Genomic DNA, 23,157 nt, shown 5'->3' with positions numbered 1-23,157 from the left:
AAGTGAAGACACAACAGAGGCAGACGGTGATGATGATCCTTCAGAAATCATTCTGATAGTGCAGCTTTCCGTATTGTTACAGCGAGAGAAAAAGAAAAGATAATCATGAAGAACAGAATAGATTGAAGAGAGCTCGTCACAGATATTCTTGTTACACCAATGTCACATTTAGATACATCACTTTTTCCTGACGGATAAAAATGTACGGCTTGGCTTATCAGTCAAATTGACGGAAAAGGATTATTTGTAGTGCAACCTTACTATTTGTATTTTGAAATGATTTTTTTCCCCAGTTCTCTTGAGTGTAAGTTCCACATACCAAAAGTGCCACCCATAATTTAAGTAGATAAAGTACGAAAAAAGTAGAAAAGACTCTGGTGAAAAGAAAGTGTCTCTTAAAGTCACCATGAAATCCAAATTGACAAATTGTATTTTTTTATGGAATATTGCTGTATTAATTATAGGTACGGAAGAGGATTAGGGCCAAGCAATAATAAAAAAATAAAACCATCTCGAGATTAAAGTTGTTAAATTTCGAGAAAAAAGTCGAGATAAAATGTTGAGAATAAACTCATTAAATTATGACTTTATTCTCAACATTTTATCTTGACTTTTTTCTCGAAATTTAACGACATTTTTCTCGTAATTTAATGAGTTTATTCTCAACATTTTATTTCGACTTTTTTCTCGAAATTTAACAACTTTAATCTCGAGATGGTTTTAATTTTGTATTATTGCTTGGCCCTAATCCTCTTCCGTATATAGGTGATTTATCCGTGCACATCGTTTTTTTTTTAAATTTATGTGTCCTCGTAATCTTTAATCAAAATTACTTCTCCCTCTTGCAGCTCATTTCTTCTCTGATGATGTGTTTACTGGCGTGAGGGCGGGGCAACCTGTCACTCACATGAGATCCACCAATAGCAAACCACAACCATCCAATCAATCCCCATGGACAAAATCAAGCCCCGCCCTACATTTGTTCTTGTTCCAGAAGCCGTTTCACTCTGATATATGTCATAATAGGGAAGAAAAGATTATCGCAACTTCCATTTCATGCCGACTACAGAAAAGTAGAAAAGTAGACTTGTGTAGATGGTGGAATTCTCAAGTGTGTCTTAAATCCAATACAGGTAAAAAGTTATGAGACTGAAACTTCACTCAGCATAGTTTGTATTTCTTGGGGAGGACTTGACGTGTCTGCGGTCCGTTGTGCCGTGGAGCAGCAAAATATATGAAATATAGTTGTTTGAATATGAAACAAGTGATTGACAAAAATGGGCTGTTTTTTTATTCTAGCCTTTGTTCCAGAGTTATGTACGGAAGAGGATTAGGGCCAAGCAATAATAAAAAAATAAAACCATCTCAAGATTAAAGTTGTTAAATTTCGAGAAAAAACTCATTACGAATTTGTTCTCATAATTTAACGACTTTTTTCTTGTAATTTAATGACATTATTCTCAACATTTTATCTCGACTTTTTTCTTAAAATTTAACGAGTTTTTTCCTCGTAATTTAATGACTTTATTCTCAACATTTTATCTCGACTTTTTTCTTAAAATTTAACGAGTTTTTTCCTCGTAATTTAATGACTTTATTCTCAACATTTTATCTCGACTTTTTTCTTAAAATTTAACGAGTTTTTTCTCGTAATTTGATGACTTTATTCTCAACATTTTATCTCGACTTTTTTCTTGAATTTTTTTCTTGTAATTTAATGAGTTTATTCTCAACATTTTATGTCGACTATTTTCTCGAAATTTAACGAGTTTTTTCTCGAAATTTAACAACTTTAATCTCGAGATGGTTTTATTTTTTTATTTTTGCTTGGCCTTAATCCTCATCCGTAGTTATGAACCAAAACGCAAATGTGATTATAGCACCACCTAGTGTCCGACGTGTGTGTGTGTGTGTGTGTGTGTGTGTGTGTGTGTGTGTGTGTGTGTGTGTGTGTGTGTGTGTGTGTGTGTGTGTGTGTGTGTGTGTGTGTGCGTGCGTGCGTGCGTGCGTGCGTGCGTGTGTGTGTGTGTGTGTGAGTTTGACATCTCTATGACTTGCGGTCCGTGATCAGAACAAAACAGTTTGGTTCCAGCACCTTCAGTGCTTGGTGCAAGATGTTTGATAAAAGTTGTGAAAACCTTTTACATAATTTCTCAAAGCAGCAACTGAAGGTGTGGTTTCTATTGCCTTGCCACATGGAGCATGCAGTCTCTCACTGCTGATATTAATGTCAGTGTATCCATTCTCACAGCAGATCACTGTGTTACAACTCAATACACAGATCACAGAAGAATCGCCCAGCTGCATTACATTATAGATAGCCTTCTCCATAACAGGCTTTCTCTGACACCCAGTCTGAATTATTCAGACTCTCAGCTGGGTGGGTTGAAACTCCTGAATTCATTTCAAAGCAGTGGCTAACAACCCATTTACACCTGACTGAAGCCTTTGTGAGCTTGGGACATGTGCTACATGTGGCATTTGTTTCTTTATTTATTACATTTTTATTCAGCAATTACATGTTATTATTATTATTATTATTATTATTAGGCCTGTAGTTTTAATATATAAAACTGGTCTTGTCTTAAAGTCGGCATGAAACGGAAGTTGCGATAGTCTTTTCTTCCCTAAATTGTGATGTATATCTGCATGAATGAACAAGGAAAGGGACTTAATTTTGTTCATTGGGAATAGAGCGCAACATTTGGGTTCTGGAAGTAAAAACTCCTTTCATTTGATTTTGAACAATAACTTATAAACCTTTAAAAACAGCCATACCATGAGCTACAAGCTTGTTAATCGATGGTATTTGCTTCAGTTGAAGATGTCAGCCTGCACTAATTCAGCTTATTTTTTTTAAATAATCGTGTTCAACAATGGAATCCTTGTGAAAAACTACATTACCCATGATGCTGTACAGAAAATTACACCAATCAGACGCTGCGTCCGAAATCGAATACTACTCTACTATATAGTATGTGAAAAACAGTATGTGAACAGAGCAGTATGTCCGAATTCATAGTTGAAGGGACGTAACTGACGCTGGTAGGTCATGTGACAGTAAAAACATAGCGGATGTAGTACATCCGAATTCATTCATACTCTATAGAACGTTCTTTTTCAACAGTCGTGATGTAAATTTAAATTAAAATATAGTACCTACTCAACAGTACGCGATTTCGGACGCAGCAAGAGAGTCGAAAAAAGCAACACGCTCCAAAATAGCTCTTTAGCCCCGCCCATTCCCATGAAGCACTGCCAATGACGTAATCGAGTTGGTCTCGCTACGCTCACAAAATACTGAAATGTTTGTATGCATAATCTGCAAAAAACATTGTTTTTACTCATATAATGTGTAATCCATTATACTGTTTGTAATGCTTCATGGGATTGTAGTTCTTATCCTCACTAAAAACCATCTTTTGAAAAAAACAGAACTGGCGCCGCGTTCGTTCCGTAAGTAGAATAGGGAAGGCGTGGGACATACAGCGTAAGCGTTTTGAAGTATACGGAAAGCGGAAGCACGTACACGCCGATCATTTGTATTTATAAAGAATATACAGTTGTATTTTTTTTAGAAAATGGCCGATCGTTTCTCTAGATAAGACCCTTATTCTTGTCTGGTATCGTTTAAAGCCCTTTGAAGCTGCACTGAAACTGTAATTTTGATTAATTCTTCAACCGTTTGGAGGCCATTGAAGTCCACTATAAGGAGAAAAATCCTGGAATGTTTTCATCAAAAACCTTAATTTGTTTTCGACTGAAAGAAGGACATGAACATCTTGGATGACATGGGGGTGAATAAATTCTCAGGAAAATTTAATTTGAAAGTGAACTAAACTTTTAATGGCTTTAAGGAAGACTATTTTAAAATCCCTCTGGGAAAAATGAATGAACAAATACTTCCAGAACCATCGCCGCTGAAAAAAGGGGGCGGGCACTGTTGCGCTCTATTGATTGGATGGTTGTGGTTTGCTATTGGTGGATCTCATGTGAGTGACAGGTTGCCCCGCCCTCACGCCAGTAAACACGTCATCAGAGACGAGAAGAGAGGGGGGAAGTTATTTTGATTAAAGATTACGAGAGCACATGAATTAAGAAAAAAATATCGGATAAATCATATCTAATAATAAACCCTGCAATATTCCATTAGACATAGTGATTTCATGGTGACTTTACTCACTCTAATGGACTCCAGCGCACACTATATGTGTGTCCAGTAAAACAATGTAAACAGAAAGTATTCATCTTCCTGCTGTGCTGACCAATGAGAGAGCTCATGCCGATCGCTAGCGTCCAACCACGCGCGACGCGTTGCTTTAAATTACGTCACTTGAGCCCATTGGCAATCTGTGGATGGACCAATGGGACACCCGTGTGTACTCGCTGTTTTGCCTGTGTAGCCAATCAGAGGCCGTGTTCGGGTTTGTTGTTGGTGATGATGACATGAAAATATTTGTTGTTACTGGAAGGAGAGCGAGGAGAGAGTGTGAAGGAAGGGCCTGGCAGGGACGCTCGCTTTCAACGAACATACAAACATCGCACGGTGTTTTCCGTTCACGGGAGGAGCGAACAGCGGCGATGTCGGTGAATATGGACGAGCTGAGGCATCAAGTGATGATTAACCAGTTTGTTTTGACCGCGGGCTGCGCGGCGGACCAGGCGAAGCAGCTTCTGCAGGCGGCGCACTGGCAGTTCGAGGTAACCGTTAATTCATAATCCATATATTATCAGCACAATTCACCGCGGCGGCGCTTTATTCTAACCTTTTAGACCTCATAGCACTCCTTTTGGTGTGTGTATGATCGCGTTCAAAGCGCTTTTCAGCGCGCCGGATGCGTTATGTAAAGCCACGTCGCATTTGTTTGCATGTAAACAGTGAGTAAAGCGTTTCATGTTGACTATATATCGGTCGAGACGGTGATGTTTTCATGGGCTAGCCTGCTGTTAGCCTGTTAGCCAGTCCGAGGCAGAGCAGCTTTGTGTTTGAACCCTCACTAAAGCCACTGAGATTATCTCTGTTTAATACAGACCTGATGGAAACCAACACGACCTGCTTTATAGTTGTGTTAAAGCTGCTCAGGGAGGAAGGAAGCAGTGTTGAAATGTGCTTGTTTGAAGACCTATTCAAGACATTTAGGCTTTGCATATTGTAAATGGATGACACATTACATGGATAGAATAGAAAATAGATGGATTGGGTAGATAGGTACATCACATTTGAAGACTTCAGATGCAAAAGCCTCTAAGTGTCATCTGAAATTTTCTTCTAAAATGAGCATTTTTATCAAGCTTGTACATTTAGGGTCAGTAATTTCACTCTAATGGCAATGAAAAGGACCTATAAATTGCCATTAGATTGAAATTACTGACCCTAAATGTACAAGCTTGATAAAAATGCTCATTTTAGAAGAAAATTTCAGATGGCACTTAGAGGCTTTTGCATCTGAAGTCTTCATTTATTCATTTGGCAGATGCTAGTATCCAAAGCGGCTTGCACTGAATTCAGCGTCTACATTTGAGTTGTTCATGCCTTCATTGGGATTTGAACCCATGACCTTGGCGTTTCTGATTGAACACATGGATGGAGAGACAAGGATATGATTATACATGACCATCATATTCATTTACTGAAAATAAGTGAACACAAAGACATGTTTATATCAAATATACGATGAGTACAACAGTCAAAATATTGCCAAACAACCATGACAGAAGAACAGTACAAAAATGGTAAATAAACAGATAATAAGTATTGCGTTTCTTGCCAGTCTGTATTTGTTATGATGATTTATTAATAAGTGTTATCCAGCTCACATTTGAAGTGTCGTGTGGTTGTTTTGAGTGTTTCCTGTAAGGAAGAAGTGTTTGCCACAAACGGACATGCCTCGGAGACGATCAGCAGTGTTGCAACACACTCACAGATAGAGAGAGAGAGAGAGAGAGAGAGAGAGAGAGTTTTTATTTATTTACATTCCCTGGTGAAAATTCAGCCAAATGAACCCAAGCACACTTTAATCATTCACAACCTCCCTCTCTCGTGTGTGTGTGTTTTTTGTTCCTGTTTTGTTTTTGCTTGTAGGTTCATTGTGTTGATTGTTTGAAATGGTCCAGTGGTTGTGTACAGGACGGACACACACACACACACACACATACTGGTTTGGCTAGATAATGTGTGTATTGTTTATAAAGCAGATATGAGTGTAGTAAGCCAGTGAGTAAGTCAATTCCCTTTAGCTCAACCCTAGTAAGTAGGGTAAAGTTTACTCTACTCTCAACAGACCGTGTTTTGACTGGAATGCTGCCTATTTTTAAAGAGAATAGTGTGTGAAACCGCTTTTATTGATAATGGTAAACATTTCAAACAGCTATGTTGTTGTCACATGACCTTATTGCATGGAAATGTAACTTAGGGAGTGGCGTCCAGTTATTTTGCAAATCTAAACTTGGTGTAAAAATAATAGTTTCTTTTGGCAGACAAATCAAGTAAGGAGTCTGGAAGAAAAAATATGGCTGATGTTACGGCAGATTCATTCATGCTGCTTGAGTGCACTGCATTGTGGGATCAGTGTGCTTTGTTGTATACTGCATGTTTAAGGGTGCACTTGAAATTGCGTACACTACAATAATTAAAAAGTATGTTCTGTATAAAATGAATGTGTGTAGTATCAAAGTCCCTTTTTTTTTCACTCGGCGGCCATCTTTGAAACGCCTCTCAGGCATTCAAGTGCAGCTCGTATCTCTTAGAATGGGGAAACATCAAATTCTCCAAAGTTGTTTGCCAAGCTTTCAATTAAATTTCATATTTGAAATCACCAATGAAATCTGACAACAACTATCTTATAAATTTTGTTTCTAAACGCTCGAATCATGACAAAAAAAACGGTATTTTTCAGGCTAGATCAAGCTAATGCTCATGCACAGTCCTAAATGCACGTCTGACTGTTTCTATAGGAACCGGAGCTTCTAACAGCGGCTGCAGTGACACGTTGACTTTACCAATCAGCGATTGGCTCTTATTTTGAAGGCGGGACTTATTCCGCCTTATTGGGTGTTGCACTATCTCCCATTCAAAACAATACGAGAGACGCATCTTGTGTTATTCTATAGTCTTTGGTAGTATGGATGTAATCCAGATGCCATGTTGTCATTGTCATGTGATCTACGGCATCAGATGCGTCACTTCACTGCCATTCACAACTCCTCTTCCGTGTCCTTATGGGATAGTAACAAATCCATTCAATATGCATTTCAAAATAGGTCATGTGGGTACTTTTCGCCTAGTGTTTTATGAATACTGTGAATTTGCACTTTTTCATTGCTCAGATGCAGCCTAAAGGCCTGTCACACTAAGGACATTAACAATAAAGATAGAGTTCAAAATATTAGGGATGCACCGATAAGAAAATTTTAGCCGATAATTCTTTATATTTGAAAGCTGATAACCGATATATTGGCCGATCAATCTAAATCCAAATTTTTATATAATTTTTGAGAGCCTGTTTACAAAAACAAATGTCTCACCAAATGTTCTCATTATAATTTTATGTAGCCTATATGACGGACATTGCACTTAATTGTATTTTCCTCTTTGAAGTGATTCCAATCATATTTCAGTCAATTCAAAGCCATCATGGTGAACGGTGCGCATCTGAAGTGTCTCAGCTGAAGGAAATAAGCAATTATTTATCGGCTTTAATAGATCAGCCAAGATTTCTTATTGGGCCGATGACAATAACATTAAAAATGAACATATATCGGCTGATACTGATACGCAATAGTTAATGTTCTTGGTGTGAACAGCCTTAAAACTTTGCTTACTGTGCATAGTATACTTTGTCAGGGCATGCTGGTGTTGTCATAACTGTTTCCTCATATACTGTGGTTTTGTGTTTGTTAACTTTTACTGGTCTGTTTTTGATTGTGAAAGAAGGGAAGTCAACCACACCTTCACTAACAGACAAGCTTGTGTTTACATTCCCAGCATTGACATTCTCAATTAATCCTGAAGTATCGGCGGCGTCCAGATGGTTTCTCCTTCTGAGCGATCTGTTGTAGCTGCTGTAGTTTGAACAGGTGGTCTAAGAGGGTCTCTCTCTCTCTCTGGTGTTGGGTAGTAGCGGTTTGATTGATTGTAGCAAGTGCATGTCTAGGACAAGTGTCCCCTTTGGATCTCTATTATACGATGTATAGGTTCGGTGACAGATGAAGGGGTCAGAGAGCTCTGCTCTTAACCTTCTGATCTCATTCTGTGATAACATCAGGAGCCAAGAGCAGCCAGGGACAGCTAAAGCTTACACGCTGTAGAAGCACGTTGACCAGCCGCCGGCTGTATTTTAGTCTCGGGAAGCTAGATGTTTGAATATCAGCATAAAGTATTGCCTAGTATTTCCTCAAACACTCCTTCCATAAATCTGGTGATACCTTCATTTCCTTGGCCTTTGGTGAGCATTTGTTGCATCTCTTGCATCTGTGGCTGTGTCCTGCTGTGGTTGTAAAACCAAAGGAACAAAAATATGAATAAACCGGAGAAGCTGTTGCCGTCTCCTCATGAGCCGTTACCTGGTAAACATCTGTCACTAGTACTCGCACTGTTACTCATCTCGTATCGCAGTTCAGAACCAAACACTACAATGTGGAAAGAGACCTTCTGTAAAGGGTAAAGTCAAAGGTATGGTTCGGGCCAAGGCAAGCCATAAAACCAAGTGTAAAAACAGAATCACTGACATTTTCGAGTGTTTGTTGCTATTCCCAGAGCAGTGTCCACATGACAGCGTATTGACTTTGATTCGCTCTAACAGCTTGTGTGTAGCTTCTCCATTTTTTTTTTTTCTCTGTCCCTTTCTGCACATAACTGACCTGGTTTAGTGCGGGCATGTTGTGTGTTGGTGAGATGGCTCTCTGTGGGCATGTTCTGTATTTCCACCGTAACGGCAGAAATCGGCAGCGTTTGCAGAGAGGCTGGATGTGACACTCAACCTAGAAACTGACATTAAGCACAATTGTCAATTGTTTCCGTTGATATTGTAATGGTGATTGTAGTTTACATTATAATACTTTTCTTGGCTACCTGAATGCTTCCTTTTATGTAGGCTACACATCAAAAACAAGCTGAGGAGAACCATATTTAAATGAGTTTATTGCAGTTTTATGCATCAGTAAGTTGAGGACTAAACTTTACACTAGTACTGCTGACTTGAATAACAAAACTGTTACTCAGTTTAAGAAATTGTACATAGAAAGTGACAATCCATCAAAATCGTGATCACTGACTGCAGGCTTGAGGTACGCTCACATTTACAGTTACTTTTTGCAGAGATATTTATCGAAATTAGGGCTGGGCGATAAACGGTATCATCATAATCGAGATTTACGTCAATAACGATGATAATTTCTGGATGTTTTTACTCAATACGGATTATTCTAACAGCCTATCACACATTCAGTGAGTGCATGATGCTTATAAATGATTTCTGTGTGTCTCTGTGTGAATGAGAGGCGTGGTTTCGTCTGATACACAAACTCATACACATGTGTTTTCAGCGTCTTTCGACTCCGTATATGAGGACACGAACACATGAACTTCATATCCAGCCACTCTCAGTCACTTTACAAGCTTTTCATCATTTCATTTGAGAAAAAACTACCGTCAAATACACACTGAAATTAAAACTGAAAGATCTTCACGACAAACCAGCAAAATAAAAGTTTGGTTTAACTTCAAGAAATGATGACGGAAATATATCACTAACTGTATACTCAAATGTACTTCTCAGAGTAATAATAATGGTAATATTTCTACAGAATATCATACAACCAAGATATTTTTTTTTTCATCCGTTTTAAATTTATACAGTTCAGTTGTGCAGCATCTTGACAAAAAAATGCAATTTTTTGCTGTAAATTAATTATATTTTCATTTGATTACATTTTAAAAGCTTTTTAATGTTTATATAAATTTGTATTAAATAATGAAAAAATAAAAATAAATAAAATAGAAAACAGAATTTAAAATGAATTTCATGGGGCCCTAAATTAAGCTACTCGGTGTAGTTTAATTATGAACAAACAAGTTTACATGTTTATTTTCATTCTCAAGGTCTAACAAATATGTGGAAATCATTTCCTTCCCAATTAATGGTAAATTAATATTGTGATAATTATCATATGGCCATATCGGCCAGCCCTAATTGAAGTCCAAAAATGGTTGTGGCCAGTAATTTCACATATGGGGGTGAAAAATTACCCCATGCAGATTTTGCAATCAGGTTCAAGATGGTCACGTGAATTCGCACATTGACCAACAGAAAACTGCTTTGTTTGAAAGTGACCTCTTTGTGAGCGCCACACAATAGCTGCAAATCTATGTGACCTATTCAAACTGTTGCAATGAAATCGTTCACCCACACATGAAATTTCCTATTGAAATGACTGGATTTTGAGTTGCAGAAATTCACCAAACAGTAAATGTGGCTGCACCTTTAAACTGTAATCAACACAGTTCTCGAATAGTTTGTGTTGTAGCAGCTGTAAACTTGATTTTTGGTAGCTAGCCTAACAGCATTTTTGGCTATCTTAAGACCATTTCATACTGTACGACAGATGTCGATTAACGCGGACAATTACCAGATTACAGTACGTCACTTCTTCTCAGACATTCAACAACCCAACAAATGCCAATTTAACGTTCAATTGTGGAAATCAAGCACTGATTTGAACACAGGTTTCATGAATCCAGACCTTTCAAGCTGTCCACATTGCATTATTCTCGTCAAGAATTGCTCATGTTGATGGGAAGAGACCCTTTGACTGGCACATTGTGATTATTTATTGACATTATATCTGAAATCAGGTGTAATAGAGATAATGTGCAAAGAATTTGATTGATATCGGAAGAATGTCTTTCAAAGATTCATTCTTACGAACCTTCAAATACGGTGTCTAGGGTTTACATTGGGAAGCTCATTGTAACAGCCTGGAATAAAAAACTTTCCACTCACTTCTTCACAGAAATCCAAGCCAATCAGCTTTCAGATTTTCAGTAAGGTTTTAGCGTTTTTGTGTGTTATCAGGTAGTGCATGAATGATCCAATATATTCTTAACAAACAATATTCAAACATGCTATCTTGGATGGTTAGCTCACCAGGATCACTATCTCAGCTGTGTATCTTATTTAGCCGTTCACCTAAGGGTTCGACTCATTGCTAGTTCGGATGCCAGGTTTGTACATTGAGGAATCCTTCTTTAGCAGTTAGTGCCAGTGTTAATACAATACAGATGCTCAGTGGTACAAACGAGCGTTGTTTAGAGCCATAACCGTGTGTGTGCAGTCGGAAATGAGCAATAGTTCAGCACTTGAATGAGAACAATCTCTGTACACATGATGGCGTTTGGGGGAGGGACAGAGAAGATTCGATGACAAAGAACTCTGTGGTTATGTAGCAGCGGAAACAATGGCGGATTGGCGAGTTCATCTTGATATGTGTGTCACGTCAAGCCGCAGACATTCCTGCACTAGCCGTGGCTGTTGTTAAACAAAACGAGAGAACAGGAGAAAGACAGGAGAGGGGGAAGGGGCCGGGCGGGGGATGAGAAGAGGGCGCTCACTGAGGGAAGTGTTACCAGACGAGGGCTTGAGGGAGAGAAGGCCAGACACTCATGTGTTGGGCAATACTGAAACCATGACTGTTGAAAGGCCATACGTGGAGTTCAGAGATGCTCTGAACACATGAATCATCAGCAAATCATATTATGAAACATTCATACTCTTGACACGATGCTCAATTTTTCACCCTAAATTAATCATTCAAAACAGATTATATATATATCTAATGACTTGAATACACATCTTCTCTTTTATTCATCTTTTTGAATAACAAAGTCAACTTTCTTGGTATAATGAAGGTTCATAAAAAGATCTAGAAAAAAATCTAGAAAAGAACCTTTGTTATTGTTTTGTCACAATACTGGAATTTCCAACTTTGATATTGATCGGTATTCAATACATTTTTCGATACCATAGGGAAAACTGCCATATATACCGCCATACAGATCGTTGTTGTTTTTTTTTTTTTTTTTTTTTTTTTCCTTCCTAAATCAGCACAGAGAGGCTTTATCTGAATCTTTGAACTACATTCACAAGAAAAAGACAAACAGTCAGTAATAAAATTAGAACAAATAAACGAATTGCGAATGATATCACAAATAAATACAATAGAATAAAGAGACAAATGGAATAAACATGGCTTTAAGTTTTTCAAATAGGTCTAATGGTATATTCAGGTAAGAAATTCTACAGAAATGAAAGTAATCAAATGTAAAATAACACTGTAGTCTTAAATTCAGATTAATGCTTGCATTAAAAGTTGCAAAAGTTATTCAGTCAAGAGCAGCAAGTGATTTTCTCTTTGTCTTTTCTTCTTTTATTAACATGACAGACAGCAGCAGGTTTATTAGGCTGCTGTCACTTTAAGAGCTTATGCACTGATCCAATATACTGTTACACAACATGCGTTTTCTCTCAACTATTTACATTCCAAAACTGACAGTATTTACCTGAATACTTGGCAAGAAGGGCATTTTGACAATTTTGTATGTATTTGACCTTTTAAGTGCAATAAGCCACGAAAAAGAAGTTAACTTGGTATTTGCAAACTGTTTGAGAGGCGGCTTTATGAGAGCGCCACTTATATAGATTAGTGGTGCGCACGCTTTTGGTGTGAGCGCGAAACCTGCGGGAATGAGTACAATTATGCACAACACAAGCACTATTCAACCGGAGCGAATGAGAAGAGTGAGTGAGAGGAGGCGGGTATGTGTCAATTCGCCACCGTAGAGAAGAGAGACTGAGAATACGCAGCAATTTCGGAGTATTGGAACCGTTTCAGATATTTCAGTATCGATACATAAAAAAGATCAACATTTTTGACAACACTACTTTGTTAGTACTTTATCATAATGAAATGTGGGGCAACCAACACACAGAAACTTGCAGAAGAAGAAAAAAACATTAAATAGGAAATTATTGCAGAGTATGATAATAAAAAAAAAATATAAAATATCAGATGATTAAGATTAAGATTAGTTCAGGTAAAATGTCATGTGGTGCAACTCCCCCAAAAATGTAATTATATTTATGAATTAATAATTATATTTGTTAAATACTTTATCTTGAGAAATTTAAAAAAAATTAAAAATATGTATTTTTTTGTGTAAATATTGGTGAAGATGTCTACACTTGCATGTATTAAAGGTGCAAGGGAAATAGCTTGATTTAAATGACATTTTTAGAGTCATAAGGGCTTCAAATATTCTGGGTCCCCTCTTCACTGTAAGTCTTCCACTAGACAAAAAGCTGCACTATTTTGAGGCATCATTGATGTTCTTAGTACAAACAGTGCTACAAAACCCAAGTTTAAGCAGTAAGTAATAGTTATGCTTATCTTGGTAAGCAAAACTGGTTGCCTATGTGTATTTTCCAATCTCACATTTTTCATGAGCTCAGAGCCCGCATAGTGTATCAGTTCTTAGAATCCTGCACAGATTGCATGTGACGGTTTAAAAACCCTCTTTTAGATCACAGAGTGCTTGAACCGACTGACCCGTGGCCGTCACAGGCCAGGAGGAGGGAGGATAAAGATCAGTGTTTCCAAACCAGAGTTCCTCTGCCCATTCATGTTGTAACACAGCTTCCTCCGTCTCATCCCCATCTCTTTCTCTCTTTTTCCACAGACGGCTCTGAGCTCGTTTTTCCAGGAGTCTAACATCCCCAGTCATCACCAGATGGTAAGTGTGTTTAGCATGAAGAGAGAAGGAAAATGAGCAGTTCCGTGTTCAACATCCTGTCATTGTCATCAGACGGCCCGTTCTCAACATAGCATCTGAGAGAATAATGAGGGGCTGGACTTCCTGAAGGCCACAGATAATATTAAAGAGCCTGAAAAACCCTTATCATGCTAGTCAGGGCTTCTTGGAAACAGTTATAATTGTTTTTCATGACCATTCCAAATCAACGTCATAATCATAACATCATGTCTGTTGCAGCATAATTTCAATAAATGATCTACGTTGGAATAGGCAGAGAGTTTTGTGTTGTGAATGTTAGTGTGTTTGCACAGGATTGGTCCTTATTTTTTTTTTAATAATAAATACCATTTTCTATGATGGATCGGTTTTAAAACTTACTTTGTTTTTCCATTCCACTGCACCACTTTTCCATTGTTTTTCAGTCTAGATGTGCTAGACGGACGTGTTTGACCCTTGCGCTCATGTCTCACATCTTTTGCTGCGTCGCGCACATGATGCAGCATTTTAAAAACGTGGCGTTCAAGAAGTTTAAAAGACACGTCTCGAGACCTTGCGTTTTTTGCCCATTAGCACCATTTTGTGTGGCTTATGGAGTTGCTGCCTATTATGTAGAGTGTTTTAAATCTGTCACTTATGAGGTTCCACTTCTTTCTTGTGTTCACAAACAGCTAGACGGAGCACAAAGGGATGCTTTTAACTATTTTTAACCTGCTATGCTGTCTCTATGAATACTTATGATGCCAGACACTTAATAAAATGGCTAGATGTGATGCAATGGCCGAAGAGTTTTGATGGCTGTGGTGGGGGTGCTTTAAAGTGGGTTAATTTATAAACTCAGCTCATCAAGGTTTTAGCAGTTACTGTGAGGAAGATATGTCTGTAGACTACAAAACAGTCAACTGCATTTAAAAGTGCAGTATGTAATATTGACAGCTAGTGGTTGAAATGGGTACTGCAGTCTAAATTCAAAATATTGGAGAGTTGTTTCCCCCTCTTCCTCCTCCTCCTCAGACTTGACGCTCACCTGGGTTGCCAGATTAAGGAGACGCAACAGGAACAAGAACAATTGACAATGGAAAGCAACAAGCCTTAAAGGAACACTCCACTTTTAAAAAAAAAAATAGGCTCATTTCCAAGTCCCCTAGAGTTAAACAGTTGAGTTTTACCGTTTTCGAATCCATTCAGCCGATCTCCAGGTCTGGCGGTACCACTTTTAGCATAGCTTAGCATAGTTCATTGAATCTGATTAGACCGTTAGCATCTCGCTCAAAAATGACCAAAGAGTTTCAATATTTTTCCTATTTAAAACTTTAACCTTCTGTAATTACATCGTGTACTAAGACATTTGTGATAGGCGCTGCGTAATATCATTGCGCCTGCTGCACCCATGGTACGGCAGCAAAGTTCCTTGATTATTATGCCGGAATGAGAGTATAGCTCCTAGACATATCAGTCTAGAAAATCGCAACTTTTAATTTTCTGTCGGTCTTAGTACACGACGTAACTACAGGAGAGTAGTTAAAAATATTGAAACTCTTTGGTCATTTTTGAGCGAGATGCTAACGGTCTAATCAGATTCAATGAACTATGCTAAGCTATGCTAAAAGTGGTACCGCCAGACCCGGAGATCGGCTGAATGGATTCAAAAACGGTAAAACTCAACTGTTTAACTCGAGGGGAGTTGGAAAATGAGCCTATTTTTTTAAAAAAAAGTGGAATGTTCCTTTAAACTGTACATTGATCAGCTAAAATACGTTTGCAATGTTTTTATTGATGAGGACTTTTAGGTCTGGTAAAATTTGTGATCGCTGACCCAGTTTGTTTGCTGGCTTCCAAGGCGGCAGTACGCTGTGTTTTCAAACAGCTGGCAACCAGGGGTGTCGAAATACTATTGGGTAAACTGGCAGTGGGCGGGATCACACAGACCAAAACAAAAACAGACAATTTTCTTCCTAGTTGTGATGTATATCAGTGTGAAACTGCCTCTGGAACAAGAATAAATGATTTTGTCCATGGGGGATTGATTGGATGGTTGTGGTTTGCTATTAGTGGATCTCGTGTGATTGACAAGTTGCCACACCCTCGTGCCAGTAAACACATCATCAGAGAAGAGAAGAGATGAGCTGCAAGAGGGAGGGGAAGATATTTTGATTAAAGATTATGAGGCACATGAATTTAAAAAAAAAAATGTGCAAATAAAAATATTTTTTAATAAATACTGCAATATTCTATTTAAAAAAAAAACAAAAACAAGAATTGTCAATTTTGATTTCATGGTGACTTTAAGTGATTATCTAATACAGCCTGAAAATTTTCCAGCCGTGACTCCCACACATGTCCATATCCTGTGTCCCTGGATATAGTCTTATCAGTCTCTGGTTTAAAGATGTGTTGGACAAAACCCTCAGCGATAGGAGCAGATCTCAGACAGCTGTTGAGCGTTTGATCAGTAATGTGGTCTGTGGCTTGATGAAGTGATTTTTGTGTCTGTACACGCACATGCAGCTGTTTTTGACCCTCATCAGACGGCTGAAACATGAGCCGAGCCGTTTCCTCTCGAACAAAAGCAGACGTGCAACCGCTGTTCTTCAGTCTGCCGAGGGTTACGCAATCAGTTTTTCTTCTCACAAAACCAGTCCCCGTGGACATGCCGTGATATGATTCTTACAGTCATGCTGCGTTTTAAAAGATCAACGTCAGCCTCCACCCACGACATGTGCATGCCTGAATATGTGTGTGTGTTTCTCTCTCTTTTAATCTGGCTGTATGTGAAGGGAGTGTGTTTGAGAAAAGCAGAGGCAGGAAGTGTGTCTGTGTTTGTTTTTATTTTGAGAGCAGCCATTACATCATGCAGCTGGCGACCGTATATGGACAAAGGGGCGGAGCAAAGACAAGAGCAGGATCTGATTGGATCAGAAGCATCTGTGTGTGTTTGTGTCATTACTGCTCACAGTGTATGAATGTGTGTGTGTGTGTGTGTATGATACACATGCGGTCAACACAAAGGAGACATTTATACACACACAGGACCCATTTCCTGACAGCTGCAGATGTACATGCTTATGAGTCACTTCCTTTGTGTTCTCATCACTAAATAAATAATAATAATATAGACTTATTTTTATCTGAAGTACACAGTTTTCTTTTTTTAAACAGTTTGCTGTAATTATAAAGTGGAATGTGTTTTATCAAAAATATAGTACAAAATACAGTTTCCTGAGAATCACAAAATATTTGTTGCTGGTATATAGTAAGTTGTCAGCAGCGCCGGGGCTTTTATTGGTTCACGCCTGCTTTGACTCTCTTGAGGCAGTGCAGAGCCCCATAGAAAGTCCCTCAGGTCTCAAACAGGTCCTTTGACATCCTGTCTGTAGGTCATGTTTACTCTGGGCCCGGCACACACTGTTATGACTGTCCTTGAAAAGGGAGTCTCAAAGCAAAACACTCCACCCTCTGCGGGCCTGTGCAGTTGAAACCACTCACTGGAGCCGTAAACTTGTACACTATTCGTCAGCTCAAATGGTGTTATTTACTGCACTGTAAAAATAAAAATAAATAAATAAAAACTGTGAAACTTTTTGCTGCTTTTAAACTATTCAGAACGTTAGCCCTGTTAACTTCCATTGATAGCTTTTGTGATTGTCACTTTAGCCAAATTTCTTTTCCACCGATATTACCCGGAACAATTTGTCCCGGGAACTTTTTTTTCTCCCCAGACCTGTTGCTAGCTGCATTTCCATAGCGGTCTTAAATACCATGAAGGTAATCTGGTGACGTAGGACTGTGCGTGACTTTCCAGTTCCGGCTGGATTTCGTCCTCCGCATATAAGCTTAATAAAGCCTGAACCTCATCGTCGGTCCATCAGAGGTATTTTTTAAAACTCCAATGTTGATTCGAATAGCAAACAACTCTTACTGTATGCACCGCAACAGATTAAAAAAAAAAAACGATGGTTGAAATAAAATGCTGCCAATCAGCATGTTCAGCACCCATGTCCCACCCCCGAAAGTTCCTGAACTTTGAAAAAGTACTACCTCGTGAGCAGGGACTTTCTGAGGGGGAAATTTTTACCCAGAACTTCACTTAGACCCTGGTTCCTGAGGTCAAAACACACAGAGTACCACCCCAAAGCTCCTAGTGGAAACGCGGCTTCAAAGGGGCTCTATGTAGAGTTCAGAAACCCTTGTTATTAGCGACACCTGTGGCCATTAAATGAACTGCAGCCAACAACTTACTGTTCGTGCTCGCTCTCATGTACACGTAATGGACACTGAACGTGATTCAAGGCCCTGATATCTCACTTTATAGCGCATTTCCGTTCTTCGCTTAGAAGTAAAAAGAAGTTGGAAATACCTTTGCAGTGATATACTGTTAACAAACATTCAGACGCCGTCCACACTGCTGAGAGTGACGTTTAGATGATTAATAATTCCAATAAATGACTCTCTTTAATGTCTTATTTCAAGATTAATACAGTTTAATGAAGCTAGCACAGAATAAGCTAAATAAACTTTAAAAATGTATTAAAAAGTCATTTTCGTAACGACTGTTACTTGTTGAATTGCATTTTTTTTTTTCTATTGACTACTCAAATTACACATTCATTTTGGCGATTTAGGTCTGAATTTTTAATTATGTAAATGTTTACATTTATTTATTTATGAAAATGCAATCCATTGTTTCTATCTTGTATGCATTCATGGGGAAAATAGTGTTATCTAAAAATATTTAAATAGTTGCTGAAAAATGTAGCTTAACCAGTAGTGTCACTAATTTTAGCTGGTTATTTCCCAGTTGTAAGGAACTGCTTTTGTTATTTGTAAATGTGATAAATTGTAGTAGTATCGTCATGCATCCCCACTATATGGGGAAAAATAGTGTAGCTTTTCGAAGTAACAAGCTATTTTGGAAAAGGCTAACATGCTAATTTAGTACCTTCAGTGATTTTGAAAGTGGCCACTGGATACAAAATATAGAGCAAAATACAGACTGTAAGATCTATAAGAGGAGTGTAATTGAACCGTACAGTGTTTTTCCAGTCACAGTGTTGATGTAAACATTGAGAACAGAGTGAAGATGTTTTGACCTTTCAGTGTTTATATCCACACTGATGACCTACTTAACAGACTGATGTGTGTTTGTCCTTTTGACCCTCATCATCGCTGCTCAACCTAAATTAAACTCCATAAACTCCTCTGTTGACAAACCCTTCAGTCACCTGATCTCAGTGTGTGTGTGTATTGTGGTTATTAAAGGAGCAGTTATCAGGATCTGAAACTGCTGTCCATTATATGTGGCCTACTTTTCTTCATACAACACGGACAGCAGAGAGGCTTACCAGTGCAAACAAAACTAACGCTTTATGGGAATCATGGGACTGATGCTCAGCACAATAGTGTTCAGTTTGAACATCTGACTCTGTTTACTGAGCATATACTTTTGTTTAAGAGTCCAATAAAGCCTCATCTGGTATCTGACATATGCATCTGTGCGTGATATGATTACTGACTTCACATCGGACATGTGCGGCTCAAAGCATGTTATTCACATATTATAATGTAACACAAACCCCCTCCTCCAGACCATTGGGGAAATTCATTTGTATTGTGGTTGGCCAATCGTAAGAGTTATTTATGTGTAGAAGGTACAGTAGAAAGTTTAATATTAAAGGTCACAGGGTTGGAGGTCATATGAAAAACTAAACAAAGACTGTTTTTTGTTTGAGTAACCTTGACTAATATCTTTTTATCTTTTTGTCCTATTTGTTAATCTTATTCAAAATAAATGTAACACATACACACACACACACATATATATGGCTCATTAAAAATGAATTTTTTCTTGATTATTATTTCTTAGAAATTATACAAATATGATTATTTAAAGAAAATACGTTATAATATGATTATTTTCCAAACAAATAATCCTAGTCATATTTTAACAAAACTGCTTATTTATATTTGAAAAGATGTTTATCCACCAAATCAAAGTCATGTGGTGCGACAAGCATGACTAAAGAAACATAAAACAGGAAATGAAATTAAAATATTAGATAATTTGTCCTTTTTATATCAAGACAATGTTATTTCAGGCTGTAAAATATAAACTGGTGCAAATCCCCAAATAATTAGTGTTATTTATGAATTTATAATTCATAATATTGGTTAAAAGAACGTGCAAAGTTTATATCTTGACAGTATGGTGTAAGGAAAATGTTATTGCTTTTATTTGATGGTTACGCCATATATTTTTATAGGCATTGCATTTTTTTTCTTTACAAGGTTTTCAAAACCATATGAAACCAATAAACATATTATGCACATTTCTAAGAACTTAACACCAGTGTTATTGTAGTATCATTGAAATACTATTCTAGTGTGTGTGTGTGTGTATATATATATATATATATATATATATATATATATATATATATATATATATATATATATATATATATATATATATATATATATATATATATATATATATATATATTAGTTACCTTTTTTTTTTTAAACAGTACTGGTCAAAAGTTTGGAAATATTACTAATTTTAATCTTTTTGAAAGTCTCTTATGCTCATCAAAGCTGCATTTATTTGATCAAAAATACAGAAAAAAAAACAGTATTACAATTTTTAAAATATCTTTCCTATTTGAATATATATTAAAATATAATTTATTCCTGTGATCAAAGGTACATAAAGGAACCATGTGATACTTCATTGATGAATAAAAAGTTAAAAAGAACAGCATTATTAGAAATATTTTCTAACAATATATCTTTACTATTCACTTTTTATCAATTTATCGAATCCTTGCTAAATAAAAGTATTAATTTCTTTCAAAAAAGAAAGGAAAAAAATAGCTGACCCCAAACTTTTAAATGGTAGTGTATATTGTTACAAAAGATAACAATATACAATATATTGTTCTATTTAGGGAAAAAAAATGCTGTTCAGTTATTTTGTTTGTTTGTTTGTTTGTTTGTTTGTTTGTTTTTTTTTTTTATTATTCATCAAAGAATCCTGAAAAAAATATCAAAGGTTCCAAAATAATATTAAGCCACACAACTGTTTCCAACATTGATAATAAATCATCATATTATAATGATTTCTGAAGGATCATGTGACTCTGAAGACTGGAGTAATGATGCTGAAAATTCAGCTTTGATCACAGGAATAAATAATATTTTAAAGTATATTAAAGTGGAAAACCATTATTTTAAATTAAAACTAATATTTCACAATTTTACTGTTTTTCTTTCCTTTTTTTTCTGTATTTTTGATCAAATAAATGCAGCCTTGATGAGCAAAATCATTAAAAATAGTAATGTTTCAGTTAATTTAGTACATCAAGTTAAACTAAATGAAATTGAGAAATGTTGCATTGGAAACTAGCTGAAATAAAATAAGTTTGTTTCTTTATTTCAGTTAACAATTTCTTTTATTTTAAGTTACTAAAAGGTTTTTTATATGCTTTTAGTTAACTATAATAACCCTACATGTTTTCAACTGGATTCCTCCTTTTACCATGTTCACACTTTTATGTCATTGATGATTGTTTGTTTTTGTGTTTAGATGTGCACTCCACGCAACACTCCAGCCACGCCACCCAACTTCCCCGATGCCATCACCATGTTCTCCAAGCTGCGGACGTCCGAATGCGGCAGTGGCAGCAGCGGAGCCGGCGCTTCTGGCCAGGCGTCTATGGCGTGCTCTCCTCCTCCCCACTCTTCCGCACAGGGCTTCGGCTCTTTCTGGGCATCCTCGCCCCCCAACCACCAGCCCGCCTGGCTGCCCCCGTCCTCTCCCACCGGCCACCACGCGCTCCATCACCACCACCATCACATGCACCAGCCGCTTACGTGGCCGCCCGTCTCCCAGCCCGCCAACGGCCAGCAGACGCCTGTTATTTCAGCCCTGCACGGCCAGAGATGAGGGGGGGGGGGGGGGTTTAACGGGGTTCAACGGGGTGGGAATACTCACTGAGACTTTGAATGGCCAAGGGGGGAAAGACATGGTACTCTTTCTTTCTGTTTTCTAAAGATGAACAGTCTTCTTTTGGAGATCTCGTTTTGTTCTTTTATCTATTGTCGATTTAATTTCTGTCCAAACCCGGGGAAGAACCACTATGGAGTAAAAAAAAAAAAATTATGGAAGTTATAAAAGAGGTGGCGGAGTCCCAAAGAAGTTCAGCGGAAGGAAGCCACGGAGTCAGACCGGACGAATGTGTGCGTGTGAATCTTCGGTCGTCGCTCTTTTTCCCGCTGTTCTCGGACTCTCTCCTCCTCCGTAGCGCCGTGTCGGCAACACGCACTCGCAATAAAATGGCCGACGAACAATAATGGCACATCATGGTGGTGGTGCTGTTCTGCATCCCGGGAAGCATCAGGAGGACATTTCTGTAGAGATAGTTATCTGCTGTTAAATGACTATCGTGTATTTGTTCAAAATGCACATTTTCAAGTGCGTACAGCTTCAGACGTAACGGAGATGCTGAGTTGCATTTATTATTGTGGTTCATACAAAACAAACAACCTTTGTTTCAGATATAAATGGAAAAACCAGGAAATGACCAGGAACAGTTTGCAATAATCCTGGTCAGAATTGTTTGAGATGATGCCCTGATTCATTCGTTTTATTTTTCAGTAATGATGACTTTAAATGCAAAGTTTATTTTTGTTTCCCAACTTTTATCATGTACACAGTTAAATCAGGAAAGCTTCTTGTGTTTAAACTAAAACTGTGGTGGAGAATTACAGACTCAAGCTTTAAAAAAAAAAAAAGTGTTTTGTTTGGGGTTTGTTTACCTGCAGAAAACTAAAAATACTAGCGTGCTCCTATTTGATTTGTAAAGCTCGTTGGATCCACACAGCCGGCGGAGTGAAGCTCAGCTCCTGCTACCTCCTGATCATGTCTCTGGATGGCTGAATGGCCTCTCTGTGTGATGACGGAGGCCTCAAATACCTCACGCTCTTTGCTGAACGCGCTGTGTGAAACCAATCGGGCTCGGCTCAGACCCCTCAGCGGACGAGGACTGGTCTGGTATCACTTATTGGCATTTGTGTCGTACTGGTTGTGATGCTATAGAGCGGGAAGGCTGACCCTAGTTCAGAACGTTGATTGGCTGTGATATTCTGAGATGACACGGTTCTTTAGTTTTTATTAGCATGATGTCAGCTTCCCTTCATTCGTTCATCTTAGACAATCACTTTTGCCGTTTGAGTTTGTGGTTTAGTTCGACCTCAGTCAGGCTATAGATGCCGTATTTCTTTTAAAGCGATTGAAAACAAGGCTGTGAGGCAATACATGTACGCTTTGTTCAGTGTCTGTCGTTTAGATGAGAAAA

At 37.9% G+C, this 23,157-nt stretch overlaps 1 protein-coding gene across 1 annotated transcript; it reads left to right on the top strand.

The window, feature by feature from the left end:
• Positions 1-4,341: 4,341 nt before the first annotated feature.
• On the top strand, positions 4,342-23,157 carry ubald2 (UBA-like domain containing 2). Its single transcript, XM_048186791.1, has 3 exons — positions 4,342-4,701; positions 13,733-13,786; positions 21,387-23,157. The coding sequence occupies exons 1-3, from the start codon at positions 4,357-4,359 to the stop codon at positions 21,744-21,746; spliced, it is 759 nt and encodes a 252-aa protein (XP_048042748.1). The 5' UTR covers positions 4,342-4,356; the 3' UTR covers positions 21,747-23,157.

This window comes from Megalobrama amblycephala, linkage group LG1, assembly GCF_018812025.1.
Source record: "Megalobrama amblycephala isolate DHTTF-2021 linkage group LG1, ASM1881202v1, whole genome shotgun sequence".
Taxonomy (NCBI): Eukaryota; Metazoa; Chordata; class Actinopteri; order Cypriniformes; family Xenocyprididae; genus Megalobrama; species Megalobrama amblycephala.
The sequence above is the reverse complement of the archived record's forward strand: the minus strand, read 5'-3'. Positions and strand labels throughout refer to the sequence as shown.

What these genes read in the sequence shown, in the direction of transcription:
- ubald2 (XM_048186791.1), top strand. Translation starts at nt 4,357, where the DNA reads ATGGACCAATGGGACACCCGTGTGTACTCGCTGTTTTGCCTGTGTAGC. An exon ending in CGGCGCACTGGCAGTTCGAG is followed by an intron (nt 4,702 to 13,732) that starts GTAACCGTTAAT and finishes CTTTTTCCACAG; the next exon opens with ACGGCTCTGAGCTCGTTTTT. An exon ending in TCCCCAGTCATCACCAGATG is followed by an intron (nt 13,787 to 21,386) that starts GTAAGTGTGTTT and finishes TTTTGTGTTTAG; the next exon opens with ATGTGCACTCCACGCAACAC.